At 41.8% G+C, this 11702-nt stretch overlaps 1 protein-coding gene across 1 annotated transcript in view; it reads left to right on the top strand.

Annotated features, from left to right (window-relative positions):
- The first annotated feature begins 2179 nt into the window (after positions 1 to 2179).
- The window catches only part of LOC137272155 (uncharacterized), a 30223-nt gene continuing 20700 nt past the window's right edge, over positions 2180 to 11702 (top strand). Inside the window, exons 1-2 of the mRNA XM_067804509.1 lie at positions 2180 to 2247; positions 5163 to 5302. Coding sequence (XP_067660610.1) covers positions 2180 to 2247; positions 5163 to 5302 — 208 coding nt within the window. The remainder of the gene's footprint in view (positions 2248 to 5162; positions 5303 to 11702) is intronic.

The following is an 11702-nucleotide window of genomic DNA, read 5'->3' as shown; positions in this document are numbered from 1 at the left end:
GCGACTGTCTCAATACATCCAAATTGTACCTCTTAGGACACTAGTACTCGTATGCGAGGAATATCAGTAACAGCATACGGCAGTGGAAAAATCGAACTGAAGACAAAAGCTCACGTAGCGAAACAGAGCACACTTCTCTTGCTTGTTAAAAGATATCATCGATAGGCAGCTGAAATTAGTAACCACACAATCTCACACACCTGCACACCAGTCACCTCACAAGACCACATACACTCACACGCTCTTTCCAAACTAATCTCTCTCTGTCTCTCTGTCTTCTCTCTCTCTCTCACACACACACTCTCTCTCTCTCTCACACACACACACACACCCACACACACACACACTTGTTCGAACCAGTAGACTGTCACAAACCAAGCATCAAAGTACGTGTATCTTTCACAATGTCTGCTATATGTTAGTTCCGAGCTACCTGTAGTCGCTCCAGTGTCTGGTAGCCTACCACCATGTGCTAGCCGGTCCTGCTTGGCTTACCGGCCCGTCGTGTTACTGTTTTCTGGGGCTATTTGTGACAGATGGGAGCGGATGAGGGTTTACAATGTGTCATATGTTAGCCAGGCAATAAGACGCCGACACACAACATCACATTCTCTTCCGCTATTCTTTACAACAAATTTAGCACTGAATAACGATGGATCAGTGATGGATCAATGTTTTTGGATCTTAATGTCTGTTTAGATTAAGAAAATTAATTCTACCACACCCATGCAGATGCATTTAACATCAAAGAATAGATAGCAGAATTGAAAGTGGCGCGTTTTCCAATTAACACGTTGATACTGAGTCATTTGCATGTTGGTTGTAAGAGACAAACAATGAGAAAAAGAACCTCAATTTTAGAGGGCGTATTTTTAGTTAAAGCATTAATGTTGATAAACTGGAGCCGTCAAGACAAGCCAAACAATTTTTAAAAATCGATTGTATTTCTTTCTTTAAAAAAAACTGTATGGCAGTCTTTGAAGTATGTGTTTGATTTATGTGGAAAATATAATGTGTTAAAGCTTCTATGACTTTACGCAGAGCACACCCTGGGGACGGAACACACTCATACAACGTGTTCGGATTGCGCTGCGCTCGTATCGCAGGTCACGTGGTCCGTCAAGAAAACTAGTAACAAACGTTTTCCTTCGAGAGTATCACACAATTTTTTTATTTACAATTTTCAAATTGTATCAACACAATTGTGTTTTTTTCTTCAATGACTTCTTAAATATTTATGTGTTACACCGTAAGTAGTAAATAAAGATAGCTTCTCAGGCCTGTATTCAGTCAGTACATTGTGTGTGGACAACATGGAAAATACAAAATGTGCAAATGACTTGTTTTATTAATTTGGGTTTAGGTTTGATTTTATGGATAGGCGTATATTTGTTATTTTCATTTCATTGTGTGTGTGCGTGCGTGCGTGCGTGCGTGCGTGCTTGCGCGTGCGCGCGCGTGTGTGTAGGGGAGAGGGAGGGGTAGAAAAGGACATGTAAGCTTACTCCTTTAAAATGTCCTCTTTTTGATTGTCATCTGTCCTGTCGTTGTGCGGGAAAGGATATCGTTGATGATACCAATGGATACTGTTGTGGTAAACTTAGCAAAGCATGGTTTCGGATTCTAACCCACAACCTTTAGAAGATTGTCAACACCTTTATCATCGCACTTTGAATCCAGGGTTGGAGTGAAGCTGTTAGATACGTTGAAACGTTGTCCAGGGCGTCATGTTCAAACCAGAGTATGACTCAAGGAGCGTTGCATGTAACACACAGTATTGGTGTTTTGTGGGCATATTGATATATATTCAGAATCAGCAGACATCTACGCTGGTAAACAACGGTGGTGAAATACCGACTGTTACACGATCTATGTCCCACTTGTGCTACCATTCTTTAAACATACAAAACAACAGTGTATGCTACTTTAGGGACCTAACCTGTCCTCCATTGGAAGATAAATCGATCACTATCTGAATCAAAGCGGATATGAAGGATTCACTGATTAATTTGTTATAGTTGAAATGAAGAAGTCACATGATGAAAGACATAATCGGTCACGGAGCCCGCTGAGGATATTCCAACAGTAATCATATTTGTACATGGATTATCTGCCCCTGGATTGTGCGGTCTTCGGTGCGTGGTCTATTATTATTGCGCTAACCCGGTTTTTGTTTGATATGAGGGCGTGTGGTGGGCCGGGAGCTCTCAAAACACGGCCAACAAATATGGCACCAGGAACCTACAGGTGACTACAAATCAGAATCGGACCTTTTGACAAACGAATTGTGAATACGTATCCAGTGTTTCAGGACCAGCAATAATCTCTTGATTTTGTTTTAAACCCATTCTATTCATTATGAACGGACTGGGAGTTATCCAACTTAGAGAAAGCCGTCTCCCGATAATTACACCATTCATCTTAGAACAATGTACACAAGTGGCAGACATAGGCTAGGATATGTACAATAGATGTTAACTGAGGAAGCGTAATGTTTCACAGATATAGCCATGTACACATTGGAAAGGTTTTTGGTTTTAATCTGTTTGGTATATGTGCGTGAGGGCATGTGTATGTTAGTATATGAAACTGAGTGTGTGAAGCATGCGTCTGTGTGTTTGTGCGGTTGCTTTTCAGAGGATGTGTCCTGAGCACGGGCCTGTAGTTAGTCAGCACCTCAAGTTGTCTGAAACATGCGATGTACGTTTCTCCCATGTTCAGCTGGCATATCTCAACATAACCAAAACTATAAAATTACACGCCATGTAGAACTGTTCAAGGGACAATTTTAGACAATACATGACGCAAAAGCCAATATGTCAACTTGTTACGTGGTGTGCGTCATCAGAAGATAGTGCCACAGGCTGTGGCATTGTTCAGCTAACCAAGAGTAATTACATCTTTGTATCTTCCTTACCTCGATTTACCAAGTCTCGCTAAACTCGGCTGTGACGAGGTGACCTTAATTGCTTATACATGAAGTTAGGTGAACGGAATATTTTGTATATCACATTGTGTTATCTAAGGTCTTCCTAAAGACACACCTTTGTTTGATCAGTTCTTGGTTTGGTTCAGATCTGACTTCATATCTAAACAGCAGTACCCACATCCGCACAACACCCTGTCCCTATTGCAACCGGGAGATTCAATCATCTACGTACTGACATGATCTGAAAGGAGCCTACCATTATGGGATGTGACGAAAGCGCTGTAGATAAAGACGTCAATCAATGGAGGTGGTACGTACATATATATCCAGGTCTCTAGTAGTTCGGAACGCTAGCAGTTAAGAACGGAAATAATTTTCAGATATTGTTGGGATCGGCATTTGAATATACCAAATATACTGTTGCGGTATCAATAACTGTCAAATATATATCATGATTACCACGAAATAAACTGTATTACCTCAACAGTGTCCGCATGGCAAGTATGTTTGCTACAGAAATGAAATGAAGCTGAAAACCTATGATGTGTGTCTGTGTCTGTGCATGTGCATGTGTCTGTGCATGTGCCTGTGTCTGTGCCTGTGTTTGTGTCTTTGTCTGTCTGTGACTGAATTTGTCTGTCTGTGTCTGTTTTTGTATGTCTGTTTGTATCTATGTCTATCTGTGCCTGCCTGTATCTGTCTGTGACTGTCCGTGTCTTCTATATTGTCTGTGTTTGTCTGCGTCTGTGTCTGCCACTGTGCTTATGTGCGCATTCCCTTAAGCATGACGTCTTCCACGCTTGCTGCAATACTCCATGTTCCTACAGAGAGCGGGGACATCCAGTTGTATTAGGATCGATGGGAGTTATAGATTTGTAAAGCATCTCTTATGGAAGTGACAATCTGTGGACATATCAGCGACTCATCCACGTCACCCTCTCTTCCCTGTTGGTTCTCCGGATTAGGCATGTACCGGGCCAAATATTGACCACGTGGTGGTGAAACACTCTTTATCCCCATGCTGGCGTGTGTGCTTGACAGACCCTGGATACCCTATGTGGCCGTCAGACTCATGTAATATTTCCTTGACAAACATCATTCGGGCGTCTTGTAAAGTTGGTGGTCATTTGGAAACGATTGCCGTTAAAGAGCTTAGGTTAATTGACAAATTTTGCTGTCTTCAGAGTCAGATAGGATGTGTGGAGATGAGCAAACATGACATGGCTTTACTTATCACCCGCGCTCTGCGGCCAAATTGGGTCTTGCGCCATCAATTGAAAAGCGATGAGGATTTGATTCAAATGTGTCACCTCCAGGGTCGTTTGAATGCGAGGTTGACCTTTTTCACATCCCGCACAAGTAATAACTATTTTGAAATGATATTTCGTCCAAACTAGTAACCGCATGTTTCCCGGTTGTAGTGGGTATGTGCGTCGTCATCTGTTGACCCATTCAAAACTACGATCAGATTAATTCAGAAGTATAATCCTCAATGTAACTCAGTACGTATCTATGCAATGAAACGATCGTGTATTTACCTCTAATATCGCCTTCACACTAAACTTGTCTCAGTACCTCCTTGAAAATGTTCGGATCGGGCTTGAAACTGTGTGCATCTAAACTGGAAGTAGTGGCACCGGTTTACAGTCTGTTTAATAACTTCAGAATTGGGCTTGATCTGACTGCTCCAGAACGTTCAACATGTCCAATGTTATTCCCAATCTAAATTAGGACTGAGTGGCAGCGTACTTAAAACGAGATTGCCGTACTACGAACGAGACTGCCTCACTACGAACGAGTTTACCGTACTACGAACGAGACTGCCGTGCTTTAATCTGGGGACTTGTGCTCGCACAGTGCGGTCAGGCATTTTTTGCAATACGTTTGTACACAGTTACCATCACGCTCATCACGTTCGCAGACAGAACAAACTCGACCCCATTACGTCCTTAGTTGGTAGTATTCCTTACAAATATGCTCAAAGCAAAATTAATTGTTCTGAAGAAGTTCGAAGTACCTTTCTACACTGTCCTGAAAGTTGGCATTAACTTCTCAGTACGTTCTACTGGTTGTTAGTACGGTTATTTTCTTACTACGTCCACACCGTATGCAGTACGATATGACAAGGTTTGGTATAAATACTTGCGGTTTTAACACGATTTCTACCTGGGAAACCTGAACAAGTTTTCAGCTGTTAACATGCAGCTGTCAACATGTAGCTGTCAACATGCAGCTGTCAACTGAAGGAGGAGCTCCGCCTTGATGATCATGAGTCCTTGCACAACTTCTTGAGAATCACCCCAGCCACGTTTGATGAACTGCTTCCACGCATCACTCCAAAAGCTGTGGAACCAAGGATGAAGCTTGCCATCGGTAGGCACCATCTGGCATCAAGAGATTCCAGTGTCGCCTCACAGTTCCGGGTAGCCAGAAACACAATCTGCTTCTTGGTGAAAGATATATGTAATGAATGCTTTGGTAATGGATCTCAGCAAAGAAGTCATCAAATGCCCTGTTCACAGAGCCACTTGGGAAGAAGCTACCGAGGAGTTCCTGAAACGCCATTTTAGCCATTCCACCATGTCCTCTTGTTTTGGGAGGAGGTGGGTGTGAGTCTTTAGTTTCCTATTCTCGCTCTTCCGAGTCTCAGACATGGTACACTCGGACTGTCCTACTAAGGCCTCTGAACGTCCAGGGAACACAGCCCTCTCTTCTGTCACAACTCTGACTTCATCTGGGCTTGTGGATCTTGGAATGAATCTCCCACAACCTGTCGTTCTTGTGTAGCAGGGCTTGGAGTCATCCCGCAGATGACATCCTTATCTTGTCAGCTTGCGGACGGGGTTAACCTCTTTGATAATGAGGACAAGGCGTCCGACTGCGGATCAGAACGTTTTAAACCCAGCACGTGACTCGGAAATTTTGTGGCCGCTACACTTGGTCCAGACTTCTTCATTACTGGAGGCATGGTAATATCGATGTTTCCACCTTGAAACTGAGAACGGGAATGAGAACGGACAACAACGTGCGAGGACTTAGAGAAATCGGGCCAGGACATCACTGTAGTTACGATTGCGGGCACTAGGAACGTAATACCAACTGTCTGGGGACAGGGTCAAGACGACATGGAGGACGGTTTTTGACCGAACTAAACCGATGGTTTATGAACCATCGTAATTCCACTCTGTAACTGGGTAACAGAAACATTATGCTTGTGATGTGGATGACATGATGTGACTACGTTTTGCTTCTCGCTGTATCTGCAGTAACTGCAGTGTCATGTGGCCAGGCTATGCTAGTCTGTGACGTCGTAGGGGACCATTGTGTTGGCGAGCATAGTTTCATGTGTTTACTCGCAATACGTGTTTTGGTAAGGTAGCAAAGGTCTTTCAGATCTGTTTCTATATAACCAAACAAGAGTGAGAAACCCTTTCACGTCCATACTTGTATTTGTCAGACACTGTGGCGAGGATGTCTTTACCAATCACTATGCTATCACTATTCACTATCATTGAATACCCGGGTTTGGCAATAATGTAAGTGTATGCTGCCATAGCAAATGGTCACCCAATTGTTCACGAGAGAAAAAAGGGAAAGTAATGTCAAATTCAGGAATAGACATAATTCTGGTCACTCTTACGTCAGATGTAGACAGCGTGTCTTTGCTGCTGACACCACTGGTGCTGGAAGCATGACTGAAGAACGTCTAGAATGACGCTCTTTGAAATCTTTATTTAGAAGCCATTGCTCGATTGTACCTCAAAAGTTCTAAAATGGTTAAAGATGTTGGAATATTGCTTGACAATTGGTGTCATGGGGATGCAGACGTCTAGCGCAAAGGTCTTACCCTACAAGTTTATGTAGACAGGTAGATCAGGAAGCGAAGTATGTTTTCTCGGTTGACATTTGCTTTCGGTTTCAGCACACTGTCTGCAAGATAGACATGCAATCATATCTTTACTTACCATATTTAGGAACTAATGAAGTTATTCCTCAAGTTGTCCATGTTGGATACTGGTGTACAACTTTGAAAATTCAAATGGTTTGACAGAATAGTACTCAGTCCGTTTCATGGATCGAAACACTCAAGCAAATCCTTTGAAGCCACTCTTCTTGCTTATCTGTTCCTGTATGTCAGCAGGAATTTGTGTTTGGTGCCAGCGTATTGAAACTGTTCATATACAGTCGGTCGTACGTTCTTACAACGAATACAGTTCGGGTTGTTCGCTCAAGCCTGAAACAGTAATGGTTTCAGAAGCATTACTGACAAAAGCTATGTAATTCTATATTTTGACTTCTACTATAAAATGTGTACCCTTCGTCATGAAGTTAACAATTGCCTTTCCTTTGCATGTGTTTTTCACACGTGACACTGTCGAGGCAGAATACGCTCACCGATTCGTACACGCGCATACCTGATATCGTCGGATTTATGAACTCTTTAAATTTTTGTCGCTCTCATTCCCTGAAAACTCGTCTTCTATGACGTTGCAAATGCATGTACCTTCATCAAACCAATGTTGTTTTGATTTTTTTTCATTACTGTTCTGATGGGGGAATTTCAACTTGCTGCAAGCCCAGAATATACAGCCTTCTGCCAAGCCTATCATTAACACTAATTGTGCTCAATAATAATGGGTATTGACTTATCTTATATCCCATGGCGCCTAGCTAAGAAATGTGTGGTAATAAGTTCAACATAGATAACGTATAGAGCGATGCAGTTTTGTCTCAGGGGTATGTTATCAGACAATAAACATTAGATCATCGTTAATTCAGCTTGAGTTTATAATCTACTGCCAATGCAGAGGCCGTTTTAGGTATTTATAATTATGATATTTTGTTGATTTGTAAAGTAAAGCGTTTCAAATAAGCCGCCTTCTCTACCTTTTTCGGAGGACGTGGCGCCATCAACACTGGCACTGAAACGCTGGGTGCTGGTTGTCAGGATATGTTGCCATGCAGTATCTTTGCTCGGAACTCCCATATCCATACAGGCAGTGTGACGTACCTTGAGGGGTTTGATACATTGAAGTTGATAGTCCGGAACATTTTAGATATGTTTTCCTTTTTCACCATTAATATTAATGAAAGCGTGGATTGATATATTTGACATCTGAATTATGTTTCAGTGTATATTCTGCACGAAGGTTACCACGAAATATAGATATGAGTATAGGCAAAGATGGGGTTAAATTAGATTAGACTAGACTAGATTTATTTAAATAAGATTCTATTATCCATGACTAATCATTTGTATTAAGGTCTACTTGGACTGACATGTAAAGTGCAGGTTGATTATCGTCAGAACACAACTCTGGCCTCTAGGGACCTATGGAAGGTGGGTGAGAGTGGAGCAGAGCAATGTCTTTATCCCCGCTACTACACATGATGGAGAGAATGTGGCTGGACAAAGAAACGAACTGGTTTCTTTTTTATTGAAACAAATGACGATCTGTTGTTGTTTGCATTCCACTATGTTACTAGCTGTCAGGTTTCTAGTTAGCATATTCCCTGCAGGGGCTAGGTTTCCATATCAGCAAACCTCGTTACTGTTTTCCGTCTTCGTTCACTAACTAACCTTACTGTGAGGAAGTTCGTCTTTCTCTATTAAGGGTGGGGCCTACGTTTATGGATATACAACTTATTCATTCTGTCACTTGATTGACAACGAGATTAGACTCTGTGTGGGAACGTCGCTTATACACAATATATAAGTTGTATAGCCATAAAAGCAGTCCTTATTCTACCCAACTTCTCCATCGTCTATCAGGATGTAAGAGTTAAAGGTGCCAGTATATCGGGTTATAATGTACTAATTACGTATTATTAATGCCGAAAAACAGTTTTAACACACTTTATGCTAATGAGACATGTTTCGATGAACCTGGGAGTGCGTCGTCATTTAATACAGGGGATCTTTGCTAGGAACAAGGCTATAAATGTCAAATTAGGAGTATGAATAGGAACCCAAAATACGAAAAGACGGAAAACATGCTGTACCTATTTTAAACATTAAACGACAGTCAGCAATACTGCAAGTCAAGTCCACTCAACATTTCAAAGAGCAAAATTCCAATCACAGTGATCGTCTCACAGAGAGGGTGGCCATAACGATGCGGAGCATATGTGAACATGTTTGCATTTGTTATCCTGAGCTTCCAAGCAGAACAAATAAATGTGTGATTAGTTCGGTGTAGAATATTCATTCTAAATCCCATCATCAATTTTACAATCCACAACGTTTGGGCTTTGCTCGTTATATAAATATTTAACGGTGTAAAGGATACGGCGATAGACTGCCTCAAGTTTGTATAGCTAAATACGTTTAAACCACTGAAATTGAACGAATGTATGGATTCCTAAAGCTCAATAACACTGTCATTTCTACAGCACTGTGTTCATTGAAGAATTTCCTCTGATGTGGCTAAAGGTTTTGTGTCGTACACAGCACAGAAACCATGAGAAATACAATTACTTTTACATATACTTTGAAATGTTATGGATCTATCCAGTTACAGTGAATTGACAAACATAGATCGACACAGTTTAACAGTGTTGGGTGGGTGGGGGATGGGGTAGTCTCACAGGATCTGTATGATAGGGATCTTGTGTAATGTAATCTGTAACACAGGGATCCTGTATAATGCAATCCGTAACAGCGAGATATTGAGTAATGCTATCTGTAACAACGAGATCATGTGCAATGCTATCCGTAGCAAAGGGGTCTTGTGCAGCGCCACCCGTAACAAGAGGGTCTTGTGCAATGCCATCCGTAACAAAGGGATCTTGTGTAGCAGGGGTCTTTGTCACTGAAAGATCTGAAGTACTGAGATCTGTACTGAAAGGATCTGGAGTTCTGGGATTCGTATTGAAATCATCTGGAATACTGGGACCCGTATTGAAACATCTAGAGAACTGGGACCCTTACTGAAAGGATCTTATTTAATGAGATCTTTATTGAACGGGGTTCGTTTGGTAAACATTTGGAGTAATGGGGTCTGTACTGAAATGATCTGAAGTAATGGGGTCAGTATTGAAAGCGTTTGGTGTAATGGGATCCGTATTGAATGGAATCTGGAGAGTATTGGCGTCCTTTTGGAAAGGAACTGGAGTAATGGGATCTGTTGTGAAAGAATCTGGAGTAATTAGATCGTATTGAAGAATCTGGAGTAATGGCATCCGTACTGAAAGGATCTGGAGTAATTAGATCCGTATTGAAAGGATGTAGTGTAATGGGATCCGTATTGAAAGGACCTGGGGTTCTGGGATCCGTACTGAAAGGATCTGGAGTACTGGGATAAGTACGGAAAGGATCAGGTGTAACAGTAATACCACGAAAGGTAGGCTGACATTAGAAAGAAAATGCAATGAAACAACACATGGCTCTACGGCGACAGTAAGTGGTCCTACAATACTATTGGGCTTTGTAGTAAGAGGTAAAACACATTTCGTTGTTGCAAGCGATGGTATTGCCCTAAGGCGGAATAAGAAAAGGAAAGGAAAGCCATAGAAATGGCAAGAAATGTATTTTTGTCGTTTATTACGGCAATTGTTTCTGGTCAGCAGCGACTGTGGTTGACATGTGGCATATACCTGTCTGAAGTGCACGATGAGGAACAAATACCATATAACGTATACTCTGGTTGTACAAGGAAATGAGATACGGTTAAAATCAGTACAATTAAACACTTCAAGCTTTGTGTGTTGATCTAGAGGAACTCAGGACGTATGGACGATGTAAGCCATCCACGTCAGCTTTATCGTCACTTGTCCGCTATTGCTCTGGTCGTACAACAGTAGGCATCAACAGCCACATATTTGATTCAGTAAAAAGTATCGGTTTCATTTTCTCTGCTGCGGAAGAACATCAGTTGGCTCTAATCACTTTCACGTTTTAAATATTTCATTGCCATTAAATAAGACAGAACACTGCTGTTGGGAGCACCGCTCTGGCACATGGATCTCCATCGATCGAATGAGTAATAAATACACAATCACTATGGTTCTTCAATCAACTGAAAATGGTTGAACACTTCTAAAACATAGTCCAGCTATATAACACCAAATATTGTCCATTACCTTCGATTCAGGTGCAACTATCTTCAAGTATTATTTAAATCTTTAAATAGCTTAAATTTATCGAACTCTGTAGATATGTACGGAATTCGTACTTACATGAAAAATATCGCAATGGCGAGAAGGAATGCGCAAATATCTCAGATCACAAACTAGTTTTGTTCTCCTACATACACTCCCACTCACTCACAGAAGACAACAAGGTGCTACTGTCTGAAAACAAGGTGCCATTCAGAGAACAAGGTAAAGTGTTATTCACAGACAACAAGGTGCCACCATGAGGTGTCACGGACAGTGAATGGGCTGTCACGGACAGTGCATGGGATGTCACGGACAGTGAATGTGGTGTCACGGACAGTGAATGGGGTGTCACGGACAGTGAATGGGGTGTCACGGAAAGTGAATGGGGTTTCCCGGACAGTGAATGGGATGTCACGGACAGTGAACGCCTTTCCGGTATGAATGAGCATCGGATGTCGTCACTGCCTGGCTGGTCTTCATTCATGTCAGGTTTGTTTATGAAAAGACTTGTTAAATGTGAAGCGTCGAATGGAAGCAAACATCTCATTTAAATCTCATGTTGGTGTACCAGAATAAAACTTCTTCAGTGTCACTGTATCATTGTTAATGTCAGAATGTCTCTCGTCGACACTGTGACCAGAGGAACCGATCGTCTATTGGCGTATATCCGGAC

This window comes from Haliotis asinina, chromosome 2 (genome assembly GCF_037392515.1).
Source record: "Haliotis asinina isolate JCU_RB_2024 chromosome 2, JCU_Hal_asi_v2, whole genome shotgun sequence".
NCBI lineage: Eukaryota > Metazoa > Mollusca > Gastropoda > Lepetellida > Haliotidae > Haliotis > Haliotis asinina.
The sequence above is the reverse complement of the archived record's forward strand: the minus strand, read 5'-3'. Positions and strand labels throughout refer to the sequence as shown.